This window comes from Cryptotermes secundus, unplaced genomic scaffold (assembly GCF_002891405.2).
Source record: "Cryptotermes secundus unplaced genomic scaffold, Csec_1.0 scaffold468, whole genome shotgun sequence".
Lineage (NCBI taxonomy): Eukaryota > Metazoa > Arthropoda > Insecta > Blattodea > Kalotermitidae > Cryptotermes > Cryptotermes secundus.
The window spans coordinates 2,618,464-2,644,024 of record NW_019721526.1 but is presented as its reverse complement, the minus strand read 5'-3'; the positions used below and the strand labels follow the sequence as shown (position 1 = coordinate 2,644,024).

The 25,561-nt window shown below is 39.8% G+C and overlaps 1 protein-coding gene and 1 long non-coding RNA gene across 3 annotated transcripts in view; one reads left to right on the top strand and one right to left on the bottom strand.

Moving 5' to 3' along the window:
- Positions 1 to 9,018: 9,018 nt before the first annotated feature.
- Positions 9,019 to 25,561, bottom strand: part of LOC111875553 — a 39,397-nt gene continuing 22,854 nt past the window's right edge. The window contains exons 3-4 of the long non-coding RNA XR_002844744.2: positions 11,394 to 11,475; positions 9,019 to 9,744 (exon numbers count right to left, since the gene is read on the bottom strand). This is a non-coding gene — a long non-coding RNA (uncharacterized LOC111875553). The remainder of the gene's footprint in view (positions 9,745 to 11,393; positions 11,476 to 25,561) is intronic.
- LOC111875552 (choline/ethanolamine kinase) overlaps positions 17,637 to 25,561 on the top strand; it is a 33,280-nt gene continuing 25,355 nt past the window's right edge. Inside the window, exon 1 of one of the 2 annotated variants that reach the window (XM_023871889.2) lies at positions 17,637 to 18,159. In XM_023871889.2, the coding sequence (XP_023727657.1) occupies positions 18,112 to 18,159 (48 nt within the window). In that variant the 5' untranslated portion in view covers positions 17,637 to 18,111. Of the gene's footprint in view, positions 18,160 to 19,937; positions 20,054 to 25,561 lie in introns of those variants that run through there. The other variant, XM_023871890.2, reaches the window with a different exon arrangement.

Below are 25,561 nucleotides of genomic sequence, written 5' to 3'. Positions count from 1 at the left end.
AGACTACATGGTGTCACATCCCAGAAGACTGAAATCTTCGTGGTTACAGGCATATCCCTATGGAAGATCTTAGCCGAAGACTTGTTCACTTAGAGAGTATACATTGTAATTGCACATACAGGGAATACACAGTCATGAGTAGATAACAGTTGGTTTTGATTTGACATGAGAGTTAGGTGTAGGAATTGAGAACTGAGAGTTGCGTGTTCTGCGTTTGTTGATACTTCTGAATTGCATGGTGACAGTGAGGAGGCTACGGCTGGTACTTGGAATGAAGAGTACAGCATTCTGAGTTGTAGCAACATGTAGTTCAGAGAGAGCTCCGCGTTTTGGAGGTGACATTCTTCCTAAACATTGGGCCATCTCCAAACTACATGTTGCTACAACGCGGGACCCTGAAAACCTTATAGACGTTGCCATGAAAACATCAAAATCAAACATGGTACTTAGAATGTCTGTGTAAGATAAGTAAGTTGCTGTCTCATTGCAGAAGTAATTGTAAATATAAATTGGATAGGAACTGCTGCAGCTTTGGGGGTTGGTGGGGAGATGTTAAGGCATTTTTCTAATTGGTACAGTTAGAAATTTCTTGGCAGCTAATTCCGCAATAATCTGACAAGTCATAATGGACAGTTTAGGCATCGTGTTGATGTAGAATTCTGTAATACAAGTTTATGGAAGTATGACTGCCATAACTTGGCTGAAGTAAAGACAGATGGGTTGCAACATAATGAAAGAAATATAAATCACTTCGTTGAATTGTAATATAATCCTTGAGGTGGTACTTCAGAATTCTGTTATGGGTTAGAATGTTTGACAATTTATGACTCATATTGTTGCAAGATATCTTACATTCATTGTATCCAAAAATTATATAAACTGAAGCAAATATAAACATTCTGATGTATGTGAGGATCCATACAGGTCAGTCGACTCCTCCGATGCAGGAGAGATTGATCCACCTCTGAGTCTTGCATTGTCACAGGAAAATGCAGATCAATATGGGCAGAACATTAATGTCCCGAATGGAGTTTCAGGCCAGCTGTAGGTTGCCTGAGACTTTATGCATCTATGACAATTAAGTCACCTGGTTCAGCCTTCATCCTTGCTGATACATATTTCTGCTTTACAGTGTGCTGTCAGGAAGGACTGGAATTGAATGTCCCCAACTGAGTGCTGATGGCTTTAATACAACCAATAAAGAAATAAAGACAAGTAAAGTTGTCCCTGTGCTCAGTGCAGCACTGCACTCAGAATGTGTACAGGGTGTAAATAAAATGAAGTATATGAGAAAATACGAAACATCTGCCATAAGAGTCACATTGTAAATGCAGTTAACAAATAATTTGAAAATATTTCAGAATTTTAATGTGTGGGATGAATAATATTAAAAAAATAATTGGATTAGGAGTAAATTCTGGAAAATTCTTGTCCTTTTATAAAATACCTATCTTGAATACTTCAAAACACCAAAACGTTAAAATTCAGTGAAAGAATACATGTTGGAAGTGTTTATGGAGGTAAGTAAAAATGCTTTCACTTCGACGCATAAAAAGCTGCAGTCACGTTCCCTGTGGACATGAACATGGAACCTTCAGAAGGTAAGTTCACTGCCTCATCCCTGAGGCCAACACATCTACTGGTTGAATTTGCATATAAAATGATGTGCAGTGAATTTACAACTATCAGAGCCTGATCAGAATAAATCCTTACAAGACCAGTCATGGTATGTATAAAGCTCAAGACTGGCTGTAGCAAACTGTTTAACCTGTGCTAAATACAGCAGTCATGACAAACACTGGATGGATGATCAAGCATGACAAACATTAGTTCAGTGGTAAAGCAGTTAGTTGGCTTGTATGCACGAGAACATGGGTTCAAGTCCGTGTAGAATGGGAATAGAATGAAGTAATGAGTCATGAAGGGGTGGAGCCAAGTTAATATATATGAAATAATACTTAATGCACAATTTGCAGGTACAGTAGGAAATGCAAACAAAACCCTGTACTTTTTGTTCCAATAACCTTCAAGAGCACAGCACTGCTGCAGCGCCAGGCTTTCAGCCTGGGATTTGATAGTTTGGCTGCAGATGTAGCTGTATTTCTGAAGAAGGGGATGCAGTGGCAAATCAGCATCAACAGTCAGAGCCAAGTTAATATACATGAATCTAGTGCTAATTGCAAGAAATGTAAACAAACCCCTGAACTGTCTAAACTTGTAACCTCGAAAATACCTTCAAGAGTACATTTATAGCTACAGGAATGCTGAGGAGTGTTGCAGATGAATGTTTATATGTTAGGCAGGATATGAGGATAAACTCTCTTTCCTTGATTCACCATCTTTGCAAGCCAAGCATTCAACCCACATTCAGTAAACTCTTTAATTTATGCTGAAATGCCTGCTCTGGGGAAATCATTTATTCTGTATGTCTCCTGTGAGGCATCAACTGACTGGTTGACCACAACCACTTTAATCTCAGGGGTAAAGCACCATTTCCTTGTGCAGCCCCCCCCCCCCCAACCCCAGGTTCAATCATGAGGTTTCATATTCTACTTCGTACGGGATCCGAAGCTTGCCTTCAGTGTAAAGCAGATGAACCAAGGGGATGAGAACTGACCAATAGGCTTGCAAAAATGGCTAATTGAAGAAAGGAAGTTCATCCTCATACCCTGTCTAGGAGATAAATGTTCAACTGTGGCAGTGATGTTTAATCCTCATCAGAAAGTTCACAGCTTTGGCTTGAAATATGCTCTGTAAGGTTTTAGAGGTTATAAGATCAAAACAATCAGGGTTATATATACATTTCTTGTATCTTCAAATATTTGCATTTAGCACTACATTCATGTGTTTGTACATAGACTTGGCCCCTGACCATTGATGTTTACTGGCTACTGTTACCCATTTGTTCGGAAATAAGGCAACATCTGCGGGCAAATGCCCAGAGCTGCAACAACTCTTGTGTTCTTGAATGTCCCTGAAGGTTATTACATAAAAAAATTACGGGTTTTGTTTGCATTTCCAGCTGTACCTATAAATAGTGCAGTAAGCACAGAATTCGTGTGTACTTATGTGTCCCTGCCCCTTAATGTTGGTTGGTTACTCTGTCTTTGTCAGGGGGGTGAGGGGGGGCTCCGATGATAACTCCTCAGCCCTCCCCCGAAGGCGTGGTTTCGTTTACTGTACACACTGAAGTGGCCCCGCCCCTTAATGCTGATTGGCTACTCATCACTCATGATCGTGTAACTTCCGCATGTTCGTGTTCCTGCCGCGGTGCATCGGAAAGTACCTGGTTTTTGTTTACATTTTGCCGCGGTGCATCGAAAAGTAACGGGTTTTTGTTTACATTTTGCCGCGGTGCAACGGAAAGTAACCGGTGCTAACGAAAAGTTCCGGGGGTTTGTTTACATTTCTTGCTGTATGCACAAAATCTGCAAAAGTACTGCCCTGCTTCGGGTTTTCCAAATAACCTCCGGGTTTTCACAAAAACCAATCAGGTTTTCAGAAAAACCTTCCGGGTTTTCCAAATAACCTCCGGGTTTTCACAAAAACCAATCAGGTTTTCAGAAAAACCTTCCGGGTTTTCCAAGTAACCGGGTTTGTTTACATTTCTTGCTGTATGCACAAAATGTGCTCAAGTACTGTCTTGCTCCGGGTTTTCAGAATAACCACCGGGTTTTCCAAGTAACCGGAGACCATTAAAACGAAAAAGTACCGGGATTTTTAAATTTAATTCATTTGCGATCAATACTGTTCTCCTGAAGGTCGTTTAAGGTACCAGGTTTTCCTGATAACCGAAGGCCATCAAAATAAAAGTATCGGGTTTTCCTACTAACCGAAAACCATTAAAACGTAAAGAACAGTTTTTTTTTATTTAATTCCTGACTGCAGAAATTTTGCTCGGCTTCATCCATAGCTTCTGTAATGTGGTGAAATATGAAAGAAAAAATCTATTGATGGGGCTTTAATACTGTGGGTGGTAAAATGGTGCATCTTGAAGACTTTACTCATGACCCATAGAAAACTGCTGTCATCCTTGTTAGCAGCAGCAGCATTATTATTGCGAAATACTCGTTCCTATGTCACGTTTCCTTTCTGCTCATATTTGTAGCTGACTTACCTGTAGGAATATTTTAATCTTACATCAATCATGGATGAATAGGTTCAGGGAGTGGAGCATACGCAGACAGCAATGAGATCTCATAACCCTGTTTTAAAGGAAGAAAGTTGTGACATGAGCTGATAAAATATTCTTGGGCTATCAGCCATGTCTGATGATAGGGAGAGAGATGGTCCCTGCAACATCGGTGATACCAATTGACACGGCTGAAAGCCAGAGCAGATTTCATCCACTGCAGCTGCCATGAAAGCTTCAAATCTTATGTTTAATGTGAGGTTTACACTGTAGATAAAAGGTAAAGTAGGGTAATTTTATTTCAGATGTACACAGTATTTGTTATATGCCACAGAAATTTCAAAATATGACTACCCATACATGAATAGACAGCTTATAGCATTTTCTTTTTCTGAACTGCTATAAAAAACTGGCACTTCTAATATAATATCACTGTTAGAGACAGAAGTTATGGCTGCCATAGGTATTCTGTGTTCCACGTAGTGATGTGATACAATGGCAAGTGTGCTCTGTACGCAGGACACCACTGGAGGTTAAGCAACAAATATCTAAATATGGATTTCAATTTCACAATGTGGGATATTTCATTGGGAAGTGTATCTGTCTTCTCCTGGTGACAGAGCTTGTACAAGGGCATGCTGAAAGTAATGACTCCCAATTTCTTTTCCATAACAGCAATTTCATTGAAACAGAAATGGCTACCTTCCTTGAACATTTTTTTTATTGCTAGTGGGGTGGGACTAAGTCTCTTGTACTGCGGCCACTTCTGGCCTATTGTACCAGCCCCAGATGATAGGTGAGGGTGATTGTGGAGCAATTGGTGGAATGAAGATTGGCAGGGGAAACCAAAGTACTCAGAGAAAACCTGCCCCAGTGCCACTTTGTCCACCACAAATCCCACTTGACCAGACCCGGGATCGAACCCGGACCGCCGCAGTGGGAAGCCAGCAACTAACCACTTGAGCTATGGAGCGGCCTTCCTTGAATTTTGTTCCCTCTTTTATACAATTACTTCTCAAACAACCACTTCTGCAGTCCAGCCACAGCTGACATATTTCATGTACAGGTATTCATCAATTAATGCATTAGTTGTATTCCCAAAAGGAGTCATAGGGGGTGCAATGACATAATTGACATCAGGTAGACCGAACTTTCTCTTCTCCCCTTGCATTCCTCCTCCACACCTGCACAGCATCCTAATTCCCCCTTCTTCTGACCTCTCTTGTTGGGCCAGCAATTAGTTCATACTAAAGCAAGTGTTACAGGCCTAAATTGACTGCATTAAAATGAAACATGTTTCCAAACTCCATATACCAAGGAGTACCTGTACTTCTGTAAGTTCAGCAGGACAGAACTACATTTTCACCACTGTCTTATGGAGGCATTACTTTCAGCATACCCTTCCAGGATGAATGTTGCTAATACCAAAGCCTACCAGTGGACACATCATGATCCACAGTCTTATATCCAGTTCTGTCACGATATGGTTTGATATCTTCCTTCCACCACTTTTGCTTTGCCAAGTGGATGCTTTCCAGCATGTTCCAACAAAAATATTGCAGGTATTTGTGTTCAATTATTTATTGGAGTCTGTCATAACACAACAACATAACGGTCAAGGTTAAAATTACCCAGCTATATGTTTCGGCTTTTTAAAGCCATCATCAGGCAAAACACATGATTACTATATTCAGACACAATTAGTAATCATGTTCTTTGCCTGATGATGGCTTTAAAAAGCCAAAACATGTAGCTAGGTAATTTTAACCTTGACCGTTATGTTGCTGCATTACGGGACTCCAATAAAGAATTGTATATAATAACACAACAGGATGCACAGAAATGAAAAGTATTTGTGTTCCCAAGTCCTTGATGTAACTTTCCTGACAAAACTGGAAAGCTGTATAATCATCAGGTTCCTTGGTGGGATCGTTGTGTGCTATAACACTGTGTTGTAGTCCGGCAGGCAGATACCAGTGCACTGGTGAAACACACCACGCTGCAGTCTGATACGTGGATACTAACATTTAGGTGGAATGTGTGCCTCCATCTTTAGGATGACTCCAGATATCAGACATTTAGATTACATACGTACAGATGTTTGAATTCACAATATGAAATCAGGTCATCCACAAACAGCAGTTTCATTTGGCTGATGATACGGGATATGATACTGTGTAGGTTGGTAGAAGTTTAATGACATTTCAAAGGAACACACTGCTTTCAGCTTCAATTTTCTATCCTGAAGATGGAGGAAGCATATTTGTCTGAAGTGTCAGCTCAAACAAATTACGGAGTATTACATTTCAGAAGACTGGTCCTCAATAATACTGCTAAAAAGTCAGGATGTGATAGAATGTATGTGGTAGAAGTCTACCCTTATGATGGTGGCAGTACGTTCCTTCAAAATGTTGGCGGTCTCCTACCTGCCTACAAAGCGTCACTTCCAACTTCCTCATAATCACTGCCATGAATATCTCAAATTTCACATGTAACACTGGTGCTTGTAGATGGGTGAACTTCCACTTATGAACAAGAAATATTGGCACACTACAACTATACATTAGTTAAGATTCTAAAGGGCTCTGAAGATGGTGGATGACACACAGAATTACTGGGGTTTTGGACTTTTTCCATCATCTGGAATTTTAGGTAATAGAGGACATGACGTTTCAGTTTCCAAAACATCGTGTCCTCTATTACCTTAAATTCTGGAGGATGGAAAAAGTCCAAAATCCCAGTAATTCTGTGAATACAGTAATTGTGCTGTACTGATTAAACTGAACTGTGATCAGTTCACATGAATTACGTTACATAATGAAATCAACTCTCAAAGCTTTGTCCAAACAACTCTTCATCACAGTAGTGAGTCTGTTAGGAAATCTATACAAATTAATAAGAAACTGCAAGTCTACAAGTGCAAGAATTTACAGCTATTGGCCTGATGCTTCAGTGGCCCTGCCTGGGCTCCAACTGCACACAGCCACCTCAAGTTTAAAGTTAAAATTTTAGTGCATACAAATATATTATGAAATTAAAACATTTTTCCTAAAGATGATATACATTTAAATACTACACCAAGTGAAATCATTTTATTGTATCTTTCTCAACAGGATACTGACCAATAAAGAAACAAAATCTTCAGTTTCTTTTGACAGGTGTGTCATACCTTTTGTTTGAAAACCACTTACTGAAAAATTAATCACTTACTGGCATCAATTGTAAGCATGGATAGTAATGACCATCAATAACCATAAACGGACTGCTCTGAGTGAGAATGTTACAAACTAAAATCAACTTCATACTGTTAGCAAAGAGCAAAACTTCATACATAATTCAAACTTTGCAAGTAACCACACATAACTGAATGGTTAAATTATAAATACACCACATCCCTTTCTATTTCATGAAGAAATATACAAATGTATGTGTAAGGGGTGGGCCATAAAATCTGGCCCTCACACTGCGACCTTCAATGATCTATTGTGCTTTACACAAATATAACAATCTGATATATTGGGTTTTCGGACTTTATCCATCGTCCTGGTTTTTAAGATAACTAATAAAAACACGACGTCCAGTCGTGGTCCAGTGATTGAGGCTAGCTCTTTCTAACGGACCCAACAGAATAGGCGTTTTCCTTCACCTGAGGACGGAAACAGATCCAGTTTCTGAAACATCGTGTTTTTATTAGTTATCTTAAAAACCAGGACGATGGATAAAGTCCGAAAACCCAATATATCAGTGTGTTATACACCATCGTCAGAATCCTATAGTAACTACAAATATAACAACTTTTGTAATAATGTGATTTAAGTTAATTTCCATTAACAACTACAAAAACACTGAAATTGTCTCAAATAATTAGGTGGCTGGAATGAATGTCACCGAGGTTGTCAACTTATATTTTTAAATTACTGATATCAAGAAAAATGTAAGTTTGGGAATACCTGTAGTCTGTCTGTGTACCTTTTGTAGTGAAGATTAATAACACATGAGAACATTCAACTCTGCATTATAATTCAGATTTCAGATAATGTCCAACATTGACTTATATATTCATTTTGGTTCAAATCATTATCATCACCTCCAAGATGCTTTATGATCAGTTTTACATAGTTGTGTGACCTGATATTATTATTGGCCAAGTCTATGTGTGAAGGTGTGTTTTGAGTTTTCATATACGAGGGCAAATCGAGAAGTCTTTGCTCCTATTTTTTTTTCAGCCACAATAATACACATACAAGGAAATCAAAATACAGGCAGTGTTCTAAGTACTTTTGATTACTTTTCCACATAGTCACCACCCCGGATCAAGCATGTGTCCCATCACACCACTAGTTTGGAGATGTCTCTGTTGTAGAATTTGGCCGATTGAGCACGGAACCACCGCCCGACAGCGGTTTTCGTGTCATCAGAAATGAACCTCTGGCCTGCCAAGAACTTCTTCTGCGGACCCAACATGTGGTAATCACTGGGGGTGAGGTCTGGACTATACAGTGCATGCTCCATAATCTCCCATCCGAATGACTGCAGTCGGGCAGTGGTCCTGTTTGCCACATGGGGCCTGGTGTTGTCATGGAGGAGAACCACATCATCCACGAGAATCCCCAGGCGTGGCTGCAATCATTCGGATGGGAGATTATGGAGCATGAACCATATAGTCCAGACCTCACCCCCAGTGATTACCATGTGTTCGGTCCACTGAAGTTTCTGGCAGACCACAGGTTCATTTCAGACGAGGCAAAAACTGCTGTCCGGTGGTGGGTCCGCACTCAACCGGCCGAATTCTACAACAGAGGCATCTTCAAACTAGTGGTGCGATGGGACAAATGCCTGAACTGGGGTGGTGACTATGTGGAAAAAAGTCAAAGGTACTTAGAACACTGCCTGTATTTTGATTTCCCTGTTTGTGTATTATTGTGGCTGAAGAAATATTGGGGGAAAGACTTTTCGATTTGCCTTCGTACCTACAGAAGACTCTTAATCATCTGCATGTGGATTTAACACAGGACTTTTAGAACCCATTACATGTGTTTCAGTAATATATCAGTGGTGCTTGACAATGATTTGCAGTAGACTGTACATCAGATTCTGTTGCTTGTATAATTTTACAGCTTTCCATACTGGCCTACCAATGAACAAAGGTTTCTTTCTTCTCTTGAAAGGACACATGTCACACTGTTCACTGGCCAATTTTCAGAGTTGAATGCAGAATGGATGGGGGTGTGTACAAATATTGCTATTGCAATCAAGAGAGGCCAAATATAATTACTTCATGTCCAATTTAGCTTAGAGGCTGTTCATCTGGCTTAAGTCCTATAAGTATTCAACTAATCACTAGAAATTGTACTTTTCAGCCTACAGGAGCCAATAGGTTACCTAAGGAAGGAGGAGAACCACTGTACTCATTTGAGTGTGACATGAACTCTGTGACCTTCCTTCCAGTATATACAGGTGCTATCGGCAGCTGCAGGCTGTGTCTCATTTCAAAATAGAGATGATATTCCAGACAGTAAGAAACAATAAAGACATAAGTCCACACTAAATTTCAGAGTTGGTGCCAGCGCATTTCATGAAGAATTTACAGTTTTGTTTTCAAGATGGCTGCCCTGAAAAAGAAAGAAATAAAAGAAAATGTAGTAATGCACAGGTTAAACTAGAAGATTTCACAAAAACCTCATACAGTGGTTCTTTTTGAAAATTAAATTTCATATTCTGCATCAAAAACAGAAATTTTTAGTAAAGCTTCACAGTGCCAAGGAAGGAAGTCTTATTAATCAATCCATCATTAAAATGACATTTTATGATGTACAGTATAAAAATTATAACAAGATGAATGATATGCTCAGATAACCAATATTTACTTGGCGGTAGTATAATCACCAGATGACATTATCTACATTCTATATGACTTCAGCCTTTAAGTTAAAGCTATGAATTACTGTTATTTGCAACGTGAAGAATAGACAAATTTTGAACTGAGTTGACTGGTTTCATCTTGAATTCTGTATTCTCATGTCTAAGTCTGACAGTTAATAAATACAATATAATTTTTTATTAGAACTGGCTGCTCTTTTCAATGAATGGCAGACAAGGAGCATGGTCATGTTTGTTTACTGCCACTGAGGACCATGAATGGAGACTGCATTTCTTTCTGTTCCTGCTGCAAGAGGCTAAGCTTTCCAAGTGGGGTGTCTGTTGAGCTCATCTGTTTCATCAACTTGAAACAAAAAATATTTGTTCAAATAAAAATTAATCTCCTTGAGACTGACACTTCAGATGGGGCACAGTCTGTCTGCCATTAAATAATATGAAGTGTCTGCAGCTCCTGTCACTGATTATCCTAACAGCTGGCCAAATTTCACATTAGTCTGCTGCTTGAATTCCAACCCATGGTCTGTGTCTATGTCTATTAGCCTAATGACAACTGAACAAATATGATGTGTATAGGAGTGTGTGCTTTTATGAGCAGGCTCCATCTTACTTGCTACAAAGTTGCTGTATTCGCTTCTGTCCCGGGACTGAAGCTACTGTTTATGTTTGTAGTCAGCAGAAAATGAATGCACAAAAAGTCTGGATGGATATCTATCTGATATGTGGAATCATGGGCATTTAAGGATAACTACAATTTACTTGCTTATGGAGCACCATTATAGAAATAGCATCAAATGGTTTCACAGTCTCACATGCAGCATACCTTTCTATAAAACTTATTAAAAGTTATTCACTATATGTTTCGACCTAAAAGGTCATCATCAGATGTTTTAAAATTATAAATTAGGAAACCGCTGTGCTTCCATATTGCAGCTTTTGGTGGTTACTTAGCGGTCCCTTCTATGTGCATGTATATACAAAGTGGCGGGTTGTTCTGCCTGTTGTGTTATGCAGTGCAAGAGGGACACACACCATAACACTGCAGGCAGAACAACCCACCACTTCACATATACATGCACACAAAAGGGACCGCACAGTAATGACCAACAACCGCAACATGGAAGTACAGCAGTTTCCTCATTTATAATTTTAAAACACCTGATCATGACCTTATAGGTCAAAACATGTAGTGAATAATGTTTAATAAGTTAAAATCTATATGATATATAAAACTTTTAAATTAAATAACTTTTAGTAAGTTTTATAGGACATGCCACACGTGGGACTGTGAAACCATCTGATACTAAATGAAGTGCTGAACGGTGCTACAATATAATATTATTTAGAAATAACAGCTAATGACCAGATGTGCACTGATACTCACTCCTTCCTGTTCATCCTTCTTCATTCCTTCCTCTACTTTATTTCTGCCAGGTCCCTTTCTGTGAAATTCATGAGATAGGTATCTGAAATTAGAAATAGAGACAACATTAAAGTCACTGTATTTTAGGATCTTACAGAATGAGACCATGTTTCTGAGTAACAGCCAACATCCTTTCATTCTGAAGTTACAGCCAGAAAATAGGGGTATGGTCCATAGATAGTCAATCTGTCATTTTGTGAAATGATAAAAATATGTAACATTCCCATTTCCATCACAACTAACTCATACATGGTGTGTTCAAAAAGTATTGAACCTACTCAGTTGGGCCCCTTAGAAAGAGCTAATCTCAATCAGATCCCGTGATTGAGATTAGCTCTTTCTAAGGGGCCCAAATGAGTGCAAAGCCAAGCTTCCTGCCTACCTGCTACATGTTGGTTTCATGTTTGTTTTACTCTTTGACTCTGAAGATACAGGCTACATGCTCCTCTGAAACTTTGGATGATTTTTGATGGACTACATGGCATCATACAGAATTCTTCTGACTATACTGATCATCACAAAACTTCTTTGCCAAAATATATCTCAAACGCTTTTTAATATCACAAAATGTTTTAATGTTACAGTTCTATTATAAGCATATTCTCATTCTGCCGAGCAACGTAGACCTGCTAAAATAATTCTGAGTTTGGAATGAGAATACTGTGATGATTAACATTATGAACCTAAGAAAACATAATTCACTTTGCAATGAATCAAATTACAAGAACTTACTAGTTTTTCGTTTGATCATGTTCTGAGCTATTTATTCATCCCTATTTCAATTTCACACACAATTCCTTGTAGCGTCTTTTCTACCCTTATTTCATGCACATTGCACAGGGAGAAAAAATAAAAGATTTTTACAGAGGAGATTAAGAAAGGCACTATCTTGTGGGAAGTAACACCCTGTAAGTCCACCGACATTCCTTCAAAATGCTTGTGGACTTTGCCTCTTCTGGCACTGAAAGTCATTTCTGATCATTATCAATATTCAGAATTCCTGCTGCACAACATTTCTCTTCATGATATTACAACACACTTCATAGCTGAAACTATATAACATCAAATGGCTGATGATTAGTAAATAATGTATTCAAAAGCCTTGGTGGTTGTCACCTGATTAGAGATACTAAGTCCAGCCAGCGTTTTCCTGGAGGTACTGTGAAAAACCATGATGAACCTCAGTCAGGGTAGCCAGATGTTCCAGCTGAAATTCAAACAAGGCACCCCTTAATTATAGATCACAGCTGTTACTGCTACAGCCAAGTTGCTCAGTTCTGTACTCCAAACATCATGCATGCACCAGAACATGCTGTAACATAATGGATGAAAGCAGCAATACTGGGGCCAGAGAAGTGGTTCACTGTTAGGCAGCGATTGGGAAACACATTTCCATGGCAATCAAATCACTTACCACATCATCAAAACCTGGCAGGCCACTAGGCAACAGCCTGCTTAACACATCAGTCAACAATGGAGTTCTTGAAAGTGGTGTTTTTTATGCAGTTTACGCAGCCAAGTTGAGTCTTGGGTCAGTATTCATAGCTGGTGGTTAGCAATGATCAGGGGAATAGAGGAATCTCCACTGTTTGAAGCCATTACCCAGTGATGGGTGAATTTCAGTTCCTGCTATTCTGCCTTTCAGCCATCATGTCACAATATATATATATATATATATATATATATATAGAGTGCTGACCTGAGGCTCCTGGCCTTCTCAGACTGAGTGAGTGATCACTGTCATGCTCCAGCCAGTTTTACCATGCTGCCAACTGTCTTGGCACTTCACACTTCTAGAACTACATAAAATTTAACAAAACTGTACTCACCTGGAACATCCCCAGTTTCCACAGCATCACTGTCAATTCTCCATTTCATTGCGATCACCACGTGCAGCATGTCGACTTCCTCTAGAGGAGTGAGACCCAAAGTCATGAGCCCACTACCTATCCAGCTTTATATCTTCAGCTTTCAAAGGTATATGCCGAATCTTCCTTACCTGGTAAAAATACTTTACTGTATAAACAGGTAACACCTCACATCATGATACCAGACCATCACCAAAAACCATCAGAACAAATATATCTTAGTTTGAAATTTCCAGTGAGTTTTAACATTTACCAAAACAGATTTCTGTCAGACAAGTGCTACAATGCTAAAACCTGAGTGCACAATATTATGAGACAGGCATATGCAACAATGGCAACACCTAGCTTCTATGTGGATGTGTTCTAATTCTAGTCTTTTCGTATGGTGTTCGGTGAGGCATAATATGTGCGGAATAGCTGAATACAGGGAGCTCATTAGTTCATTCCTTTTGTTTTTTAGGCCTCATATATTCTGGTGGAATACTTTTAATATCTTATGTTGTGTTGATTTTACTGTACTACTAGTTCTGTTTATGATTCCGTTTGCTTGATTCATTTTACTGTTTGGTAGGTTAGCTTCTTCTTTGTCCACTGTTACCCAGATAGTTATGTTATAACTAGTTTACCGAGGGCAGTGTGCGTACCTATCATTATTAGATCACTCTCTTTGACAAGACCTGTTGATCATAAAACATCATCTTTCCTTGTTATTTGAGGTTTTCTGCATCTGCCAGACGTCCGGGCTTCGGTTCCTTGTTGTTCTAATTTGTTGTCACTTTTCTTGTCTAACGTGCTCTCATAGTTTACTTCTGGCTTACTGTCGCTTTTCCGACGCGATAGAGGGCACATGAACCCATTTCCCTTTTTTGATTTCCAATTGTGCGGAATTCTCGTTGTGTTGCAAGTAACATGCGTCTGTACTTACGGTCCGATTGGGCGTATTTATCCTGTCTTGCAGCAGCTCAATATTTTTTTGTTGTGAACTGAGTGCTGTTTTAAATTTACCACAAGCACACGCTTCTTCATTTGTTTTACTGTTATTATTATTATTATTATTGATGTAAACTAGAGTGCGATCAACAACGACACCTAAACGTCCTGCCATATTGGATACGCTGATTCCACACCAAGGAAACTGGCAACCGCAACTTCCAGAACTGTTACCAGCCTGAGTTGAACACATGTTACTGAATGGAGCGGAGCAAATTGAGTAAACGGCAACGCAACTCGCCGAAAGACTGAGAAAATCAACTTCCAGGCAACGGAGCATGCCAGCTTTCTCATAATTGCGTTGGTGCAAGGTTTTGTAGCGCTAGGGCACACCAAGGAAACTAGCAACCGCAACGAAACCGTAATTCCCGAGAATAATCAACGAGTTCAAGCAGGCATCCGATTTCCAGATTAGAAGGAGCGCACACTGAGGAAACTTATGTTTGATTAGTTGCTCACATCATCTTATTAAGCATCTTAATCTTAAGTGGGTATGTTCGTCCGACGTAATACATGGTTGTATTTTTTAATTTCGTGCACTTTACTTCTGCAATGGAAGATAATAATATGGTGGTAGTTGAAACCGGTTGAGACGGCGTGAGAAGAGAGGACGACGACCAGAAGGAAAATATTGGGATGTAAATTAATTTCTTTTAAGTAAGGTTAATTTATGCGTTAAGAGTTCGCGAGTTCCTGGCTAAGCAATCCATTACAAAAAATGGGCCACCCACCTTACTTCACCTGATTTAGCCCCCTGCGATTTTTGGCCCTTTCCAAAATTAAAAAATGCCCTGAATGGACAAAGATTTGCTGACTACCCTGACATCCAACGAAAGCGACAGCTTTACTACGATATACTTCGGAAAACGATTTTTAAGCCTGCTTATGGCAGTGGCACCACCATGTCACGTAGTGCATGGCTCCACAAGGACAGTATTTCGAAGGCGACAGCAGCCGCTAGTGCACAGGTAAGCAAATTTTGCTTTCACAGGGCCACTCTGGGAATTAAATTGTCGCACCTTGTATATCATGCTGGATTCTTGAATGGATTACTCTCCGACTACAAAAATGGAGGTTATACGTTCCTCCGAAACAACGTTAACTTTCATCAGACTGCATGTTATTACATTCCAGGCGACAGAACTCTTCATTATAATTTTAGTGCTCGTACTAAACAGACAGCGCACGTGAAAGAAGTCGATGAGGAAGAATCGAACTGAATTTAAAGACAAGTTCGAATTCAGTGTCACGCGAATAATAATCATTGAGGAGACTAAAGTAAATACTTGAGGAATATAGTCAGCCCGTAAATGGTTGGAACAGTGCATTTTTAGGTTCATATGAATCCCTGTTGATACGCCTACAGTGTTAAGTCGTCGGTATATCCGTCCGTCTCTATGATCAACGAGTGGACATCAGAAAGTACAGATGAGCCTAGCGGGGTCCGAATCCCTTCCCCACCCAAGGAGACGTTATATTTCTACTAAGAATAGAGCGGTATTCATCAGCAAGTCACAGGAAACCACAGCTACTTTGTCCGAAGCGTTCCTGTCAACACAGAATAAACCTACACTTGCTAAAAGTTTATACTTTGTTAACTTAAAAAAAATATAATAAACATTTAAATAAAAACACAATTTTTCCCCTATTTCCTTAACTATAGGCATTGGATGGGGGAGGGTAATCGGTCCTGGCCCCAACTCTTTTGACGGTCAAGTGAAGCCATTGCATTTTAGTACGGTAAGACTGCGACAATTGCGACTGGAACGTATATGGGATATGACAGTACATTACTGTGCTTTTCGCTTGCTTTTCACACGTGTCAGATACAAAATTCTCCAATCACAGGTACTTGAAATCCATTCTGTTCCAAATGGACTCTTAACTCGTAGTGAATGGATGTATAATTATCTGCATAGGTTGCGGTTAATCAGATTAGATAGAATGAACCTTTTTTGCAGTAAGCATGCAAAATCTAAATCAATTCAGTGTCATGTTAATGTTATAATGTTTGAAAACATTTAATTTGTAGAGCTGAGGTTCTAAAGGTGGTGACTTAGAGTGTTGCCGTCTGAAATGTGGCGCCGTGTAGTCTCGTAGAAATCTACAGTGGATTCGGAGGAATGTACTGCTTCTATCTTCAGGATCGAAGAATATATCAAATAGGCAGTCTACTTGTTGTTTGCTGCGTTCAATCTTCAACCCTGAAGATGGCGGCAGTGAGCTTCTCCGAAACTTCCAACAAATCATACGGCGACAAATCACAATTCTTCCAAGTCTAAAATGCCGATCTCAGCAAATGTTTCGCAAATACGAGAATAAGAAAGTGGATGGTAACTGAGGGAATCTTTGGCCGTAATGGTTCCATTTCTATGGAAGGTTTCTATGCCGTATTCTGTGAAACTGTGCCCTTGTTTTATTTTAATGATAATCTGTAACCATGCAAGGTGTTTACTTCCATGCAACCTAAAATGTTACCCACGAAAAAGTCTGATATCATTATTTCTTGTAGAAAACTTCTTTGTATATGTGTGTGTGTGTATATATATATATACACACACACACACACAAAGGGGACAGAAGAGGATATTCTCATTTGAAGGAGAAAGCTCTAGACCGCATTAAGTGGAGGAACTGTTTTGGAAGAGACTGTGGACCTATCGTCTGACAGATTACTGATGAATGAATATATATATGCGGTAGCGTAGTTGGTTGAGGGGCTATGCTACAAGCCGGAAGGTCGCGGGTTCAAGTCCCGATGAGGTCATTGGATTTTTTCAATCGACCTAATCCTTCCAGCCGCACTATGACCCTGGGGTTGACTCAGCCTCTAACAGAAATGAGTACCAGGAATTAATTAAATAATTTTCCTGGGGAGTAAAGCGCGGCCGGCGCGTAAGGCTGACAACCTTACCGCCATCTCTGAGCCGATTGTCTAGATAATGTGGGAGCCTCAACGTCCCTGTAAGAGGCCGTGAAGGCCTGTTACAGGGATAGCTTTACTTCTTTTTACTATATATATTTTTTATATATTCTTTGTATTTATATATATAAGTGAAATGACGGATAATAGGTGAAGTTCGGAACACTTTCCAGGTTACCTCTACAGTTGTGCATGAAGTATATGAAATCTTCCACAAATTAAAGAACTGAATCTCCACTTTCTTCGTTTGTTTCTCGTCTTCGACGTAGAAATGCAGAAATCTATCCCTGTAAAAGGTCATGAACAATTTGTCCTTGTGGCCAACGTGTTACTTCACGTTCGTCGAAAACGCCGCGCTTCTGTGGCTATAGCCTTAAAGCCTTGCACGAACATATTCTTCCGTCTTACCGTAGTAGCCGCGACGCCTGTATGTAATAGGGCAGAGTCGCTTCGCAGCTATTGATCAGGCGTAGGACTGGACTCCATACCAGTGCCGGCATTCACAGAGTGCGGTCAGTGCATATCCGTTTTCGTTCCATTAATAACGATAGGGCCAATGTTTACATAACCAATTAGAAAGAAAGCGTGAATTTTCGCACCACTCATATTCGTGTCGCCTTTTTCCTAACGCTTCCGCTAATTACGTGAGACCATAACCCAACTCCTAAGACAGTATTTTCTTGGAATATTTATTTAAGTTTCCTGTATATCCATCATTCGTATTTTCAATACACTCACAATATCTGCTATTTTCTTTAATTGTACCTGTGCAGTGTATAAAATGTACAGACATTGCTGTTCAAAGAGGGGAAATCTCACCGCTGCATCTGTGTTGCGATTGTGTGTCAAGTGGTCTGTTTAGGTTTCGTGATAAATTTGGGCGATCCGGGATAAGATCATGGTGTCTTCAGACGGCGGTTCCCCCCGAGAGATCGGAAGTCTAGAAGTGAGTACTCAGTTGATCATTGTATACAATACACAAAAACATGCTGTCTGTAATTATTGTATTTGAAATTTGTATTGTTCTTTCTGTGGAGTATATACAGTGCACGCATAATATGGATGCGTCTTGTCAATTCGCCCTCGTGTTTTATCGTACAAACAACAAATTGTATTTTAAAGTAATTGGATGTGTAAAGTTTGCATTATATTGCCAGACTAACTTCAGGTACTCTCGTTTCAAACTCGAGTACCAACCTCAGACAAAAATATGGCTAACGGTTGGTAGAACTCGTGCTTTTTAACTTTCCTACCTTTCCTTTAAGGACACACTGAGCTTCATTGTACTAACTGCAATGGCAAATATTCCGATAATTCTGCCAGTGGTTTCAGCTTGCATAGTAATTGCTTCGGTTTGAAATTACGCAAGGGAAGACGCGATGCCAACAAATACAAGCGATGGTTGCAGTGCTAAGGAAGTTTGATAACAACCCCTATGTAAACCCCTATGGTTTTATGTCTGAAGGATAGGATGAGAAACTCTGGCACAGAGAATTGATACTATAGCTTTTTGCTTGATGTTTATGGTTTTGGGGGGGGGGGTTGTCTTAGCCACTGAGTGGCCATAGCCACCTGCAGTCCCCAGTTGTAAACAAGTAGTGAGACTATATGTATAATTCTTAATGGAAGCCAATGTAAGAGCACCACATTCTGTTGTGGGAGTTTAAAAAGCGGCAACATGAACTGCTACAAACTCCCTGAAATTCAAACTGTACTCGACCATCACATAACACATAGGCCTACTTCACGGTAGCTGTTCAGCAACTTATTGGGGCGATATGCAAAGCAAATTTGTAATCTGTACATAATCTTGGTTTATCGAGTCTTTTGTCAGTATCAACATGTACGGCTCGAGATGACGTGGGGATTTTTTTCTACCTCGCCTGAACGGTCAAACGATTTTCGGGTAGCTCTCAGATGACCGCACTGTATACGCAAAAATATTCAAATAACTTCTATAGAGTGAGAACTGGTTGGCCTTCCTGGGGGCTAGAAATATCCGAAACCAGAAGCTTCCTATCTCCGAGATCTTTGATTTCACCTCTTCGTGATATGCCGGAAATATATTAAATTTCATGTTTACATTTTTACTAGCATAATATTAAGTTGTAAGATTTGAGGCTNTACCCTGAAGATGGAGGCGATACGTTCCTCCGAAACGTCGGTTAACACCACATATACACGGTGCACTGTCTGCTTTTACCGGTTCTCGCGGTCTCTTTGTTTGCAGATTTCTTATATATTTTTTCTTCTACCCTGAAGATGGAGGCGATACGTTCCTCCGAAACGTCGGTTAACACCACATATACACGGTGCCAAATCCCAGAAGACTGCTTTCTTCATAATATTAAGTTTGTTAGAGTTTTACAGGATTAATTGCGCATATATTTTCCTCAATTTCATGTTTTCGGCCACATTCTTTCATGGTGGGACATATCGCTGCATTTTATACTACGAAGCGTCTAGTTCTGGTCTAATCCAAGCAGACACTTGGGGCTTAATTAATCCTTATAGTCAGCATGGAAAGTAGCTAACTAAATCAGGCCCCTGCAGCTGTTAGTTGTCCGTCCGTCTGGGGATTTTGGCAGCCATTCAGTGCATCTGTACATCCTATCCAGCACCATGGAAAATTAAGTCAGTCGATAACAGATGGGTAGAAGTGATAAGGAGCAATATCTTGCTGCCATCTACAAGAATGCATATCAACGTCTGGCGATGATGAAATAAGTTGAGCCCGAACTGTCGTTACGTGCCATTTTTAGGCAGCTTTCACCAGTCACGGTCGTGTCAAAGAGAAGGCTTACGAGAGCAAGCGACGCCACCCCAAATGCAAATATCAGGTAAATAATTTTTTTGGTCATAATGAAGTCTGAGTGTTAATGTCACCATACAATTGAAAAGTAGAATCAGTCCAGAAATTCTTCTCATGAACTCTTATAAACCATCTCCGACAGGACGTTGGCTGGTACACTTAGAATTTAAGATACTTGTAATATCTGTATTAAGTGGTAGTAGATTTTCTTTTCTGAAATTTTGAAAAAAAACCTTAATTACCGAAAACGAATAGTTTCTGCTGTTTAGTTTTTATTTAAATTCCAGGTCTGCCCAAAGTTAGCGCGTCATTTTTTCATTGAACCGCACTTGAGCATGCTGATATCTGATCGTTGTGGTGCTATTCACAAGTCACGAAATTGGTCACTGTTCTATCTTCGAGTGCTCTTTCACAACGAAAATTATTTTTGCTACTACCAGCTTCGGCGTCATTCATAATTCCAGAAAATTCATAAAAATATAAACATTTAACAGTGCGAAAATTAAAAATATAAATAAGACTAGTGTTACTTTTTGATATGCTACTGTCTCGTCACCAAAACGCAGTGCAAAACCACAACATAAAGACAGGTAACCGATGTTTTGAAAATGTGACACAGTTCAGATATTTGGGAATGACGAAAACAAATCAAAACCTAATTCAGGAGGAAATTAAGAGGAGACTGAACTCGGGTAATGCTTGCTACCCTTCAGTCCAGAACCTTTCGTCTTCTCGTCTCCTGTCTAAAAACACAAAAATGAGAATATAGAAAACTATAATTTTGCCTGTGGTTCTGTATGGGTATGAAGCTTGGTATCTGACATTAAGGGAGGAACATTGACTGAGGGTGTTCGAGAACAGGGCGTTGAAGAGAATATTTGGACCGAAGAGAGATGAAGTGACGGGAGGTTGGAGAAAACTGCATAATGAGGAGCTTCATAACTTGTACTCTTCTCCAAGTATAATTAGAATTATCGAGTCAACGAGGATAAGGTGGGCAGGGCATGTAGCACGAATGGGGGAGAAGCGGAATACATATAGGATATGATCGGGAAAGCCAGACGGAAAGAGAACACTGGGAAGACCAAGGCGTAGGTGGGTGAGCAATATTAAAATGGATCTTAGAAAGACAGGATGGGATGGTATAGACTAGACTGATCTGGCTCAGGATAGGGACCAGTCGAGGTAGGTAGGCAGGTAGATGATCGTGGAATGCATGGATGGATGAAATGATAAGGTATAACAAGAAATACTTTAATGAAATTATAGCTGTACTCAGATTTGCACCCTGTATATTTGTCCAAAGTTGTATCAGCTGTTCATGTGCAGTTTGTGTTGTTGTTGTTGAAGTTAACAGTAGCATTTATGCTGTTGTTATTTATTTCCTTCTGCTATTTAATTTCTCTTCTTTTACAACCAGATAAAGCAAATCAAGGCGGCCGTAATACTTGACCTATAAACATTATATTCCTGCCAAGGCACAGAACCACGTACGCCTGGAAAGCATGAAGCGAAGAAATGTCTTGACTTTAGAGCTTCGCTTTGGTCCTATGTTCCATTAAGACCAATTCTGTTTCATGCGGACATGCTAATGTAACTTCGAAATTCAAACCGTCTCACTTCCTCGCGTATTTATACACAAAACAACATGCTTTTAGCTTATTTTAATTACTTTGAAAAAATAAAAGTAGGCTTATGAGATCAACTTGCTATCTGTGTGTGTCTGTGCCTGTATGTGTATTCCCCATTAATTTTTAATGGCTGAACAGATCTTTATGAAATTTGGTATTGTCATGGGTTTAGTGATTAGACTAGCCCCTTCAGGCTGACGAACAGAGATTTTTTTTTTAAATGAACCCTTCCTGTCGTAGTCCTTATGTAACATCCTCTCTGACGGGAGGATGGGTTTGTCTCTTACGAACAAACTTGGCCTTCTCAAGCGTACGTATCACACATACAGCATGTTATTGAAAATTCTTCCTTATGTACTATATACAAGCCCTCTGTCAGTCAAGGCTCTGCAAAGAAGATTATGTTCATCTTATTTATCTTATGCTCCAACGGTAGCTTAGTCATTTGAACGGTCGTAAGCTTGACCACCGCCAAGCTTAAGCCTCTGTACTCCTGTCAAGGACCGCACGGACCGTACAGTTGTACCTCTATTGTTGCGCGTGTAACAGCTGCTAGGGTGACGTGGTGTTTACTGTGCAGTAACATAATAACGGACCTCTCTTCAGTTGTAACGTCACAGTATATATATGATGGCATCTAATACCATCTCACCCGTTGTAATTCGTAAATCCTATCCTTCAGTAATACCAACCTTGCAGCCCCTAAAATTTCTGATGGAGGATATGTCGAGAAATAAATGTTTCTCCTCGGGTTTGAATATCACATGTTTCACGTTTCATATTCGTTTGTGATCTATTTACTGACTTTCCCTCTTAGGAGAACATCACTCACGAACTGAAAATCTAGAAGCAAAGGCAGAACGAAAGCATTAGAACTGCTAGGTCCACGCTGTGCTAGTGGTTTCTTCCTTGTCCATTTTCTTTTATTGCTACTGGGGTGGGACTAAGTCCCTTGTACTGCGGCCACTTCTGGGCTCTTGTACCAGCCCCAGATGATAGGTAAGGGTGATTGTGAAGCAATTGGTGGAATGAAGATTGGCAGGGGAAACCCAAGTACTCGGAGAAAACCTGCCCCAGCACCACTTTGTTCACCACAAACCCCACTTGACCAGACCGGGGATCGAACCGGGGCCGCCGTGGTGGGAAGCCAGCGACTAACCGCTTGAGCTATGGCGCGGCCCTCGTCAATTATTACTCAGGATTATAAATTACATTAATTGCAATATAATGACACTTGTGGCAGTTACGATACAAGCTTAGTATTTCGATAAGTTGCGCTACCACACGAAGAGAAATATGACACTAATAAATCAAGCGTGATAAGACCGTATTGCACAATCTATCAACGATTACGATGTACGTTCTTAACATTCTCAACAGACATTTGTGTGTGTGTACCTTTACAATAGCAGTTCTCCATTTATTTTCGAGCACAAAACCTGGTTTATTATTCTTTCGACTTAGACTTAATAATGCCAGCTATAGACATAAATTCAATTATATTCGGTCGTATAGTAATACAGTTATAACACAGCACTTCGTCTTAACAGTTACTTTAGTTGCAACAGCATGTGGCAAAAGTATACTTCATATGTCATGCCATGTGAAGTCAGTGACGTTGGAAAAGACTTTTACAGATTTCCCACTCAGTAACACAGATAGTCCTCGCTCTATGAACTCCTGCATTACGAAATTTCGTTCGTACACCCTTTCATCACGAAGTGCATGTCCTCGGTTTGCCATCTCAACCGAACGCGAACTTGCACATCCGAAATCTCTTTGGAAAAGAAACAAATGAACGCGAAGTCGCCCAGTCAGCTCTCTCTGTTTTGTTGTGCATCCTGTTTGAGATTTTGCTACTTTCTAAAAAGTTGTTTGGTTTAAACTTTAGTAATCACGGATAATGTGTGCGAAAGCTAAGGTCAGAGAATTTGTATTCCTATTTTTATAGCACCACAGGGTCTGCAATGGTTACAGCATAAACCAATATGTTTTCTTGATGCTTGTAGGTTTTAAGCAATGAAGCTGGTGATTCACTCTTCTGTTCGCCCTGGAACATAACTTCCAGTTATCTCATTGAGTCTGTAGAAAATAGCAATTCGCATTATGAAATTTAGCTTTACAAACTCTTTCCAAGAAAGTATCTATTCGTAAGAGTGGGGACTGAGTGTACGACAAGGTATGCTCTTTACAATTTTGTACTAAAATTGCAGAGTGTATCACAACCAGGTGTATCAGTTGTTCATGTTAGACTACAATTTAGCTATAAAAGAACTTATCATAACATTTAATAAAATATTGCTCTCTCGTCATAAATTAATGTACCTTTACACTGTAGAAATTACATCTCAATATTCAAAAATTAAATTCCTCTTTTTTAGCGTGTGTTTATACTTATATTCGAAAAAGCCAATGCAATTTGTTTAGAGAAAAGAGAATTACATCATGAGTCATTACTCATAACATGTTTTTAATTCCTATTAATTTAAAAGTATCAACTGTCTCTCATTATTCGAAACAGTCAATATGAAATAGGCATGGCTAGAGATTTTGTATGAGAAATATCGTTGTAATATATGTCTATCGAAATGCACACAAAATATGAGAGGCTTCTTAATAAAGTGTTAGCCTGTATTATTTAATTCGATTTACATGTCAGTTTTTTCATCGACGTAAAAGAGTCTACATCGTGTCAGTGAAGCAGACCCAGCGGATTTCCACACAAAGTACTTTCGCAAGCGGCGAAATTTAAATTTAGGCCTATTCGTCAATTCTGATTGAGATATTTTACATTTTAAAATAGTCGGTATCTTAGTACTGTAATGTGTCGGCTGTGTGACTCGACACGAATAAATTGCGTGGGCCTTCGGATCGGAAGGAATTCTTTTATCGGACGCTTATTTGTACACACACCCGTACACTTACTCACTTAGAGCGCTACTGTACCGTTAGTACACTCTGGAACTCTTCTGCGATGTCTGAGCACAACCTGCTTCTATCTCGCTAGAGTCGAACCCAAAACTGTGAGCATCAGAATCATTTTACGACCGACGGTCATTCGGCCAGTCTGTCTTGGCATAAAGCACCCGTCTGGGGCTTGCGACCAGATCTTTATTACTGTTTGACAGTTACGGTCTTGTTCTTTTGTGGGCGCCCTCCCTGACAAGAGGACGGGTCTGTCTTTTGTATATGCTGCTGGTCCTTGCCAGCGCAGTCTTCCTCGGGTCCGAGACCCTTGGTACTCGCGACCATATTTTACTGTCTCAGATTTGAGACAGGTATTCGACGCCGCATTTACACGGGTGTTCACTGAACTCTCAAGTCAATGTCAAAGTCAAAGTCAAAGTCACACTGCGACTGACGGTCAGTCAGTCAGTCAGTCAGTCAGTCAGTCAATAAGTCTTGGTTCCGAACGTCATCTGGAGCTCATGACCAGATATTTATTATTGTTTGACAGTTACGGTCTTGTTTCTGTGGGGCGCCCTCAATATAGAATACCTTGTAGAAGTGTTTGGTTTCAACCGTTATCGTGCAACGAACAATCCGTTGTTACGGATATTTCTACGTAACGGTCTGTTGGTATTCAATTCGTCGCTGTGGGAACTCAACAATTTCCATTCATTCGCTGTCGCTGAAGTATGCGTTCCCATTGCAGCCGTTGAGCAGCGCTGGACGTCATATAGCACGTCACAGTATTATAATTCCCTTTATGTCGCGCCATTAACTTCTTTCAAGTTCAGTTTTATTAAACTTTAAGGGAGTCTGAGAATTGTCTCTTGGGAATCTTTTTTTTGTTATACAACTATGATAAAAAGTAGTTACTATAGGATTCTGACGATGGTGTTAGAGTATAACACACTGATATGTTGGGATTTTGGACTTTATCCATCGTCCTGGTTTTTAAG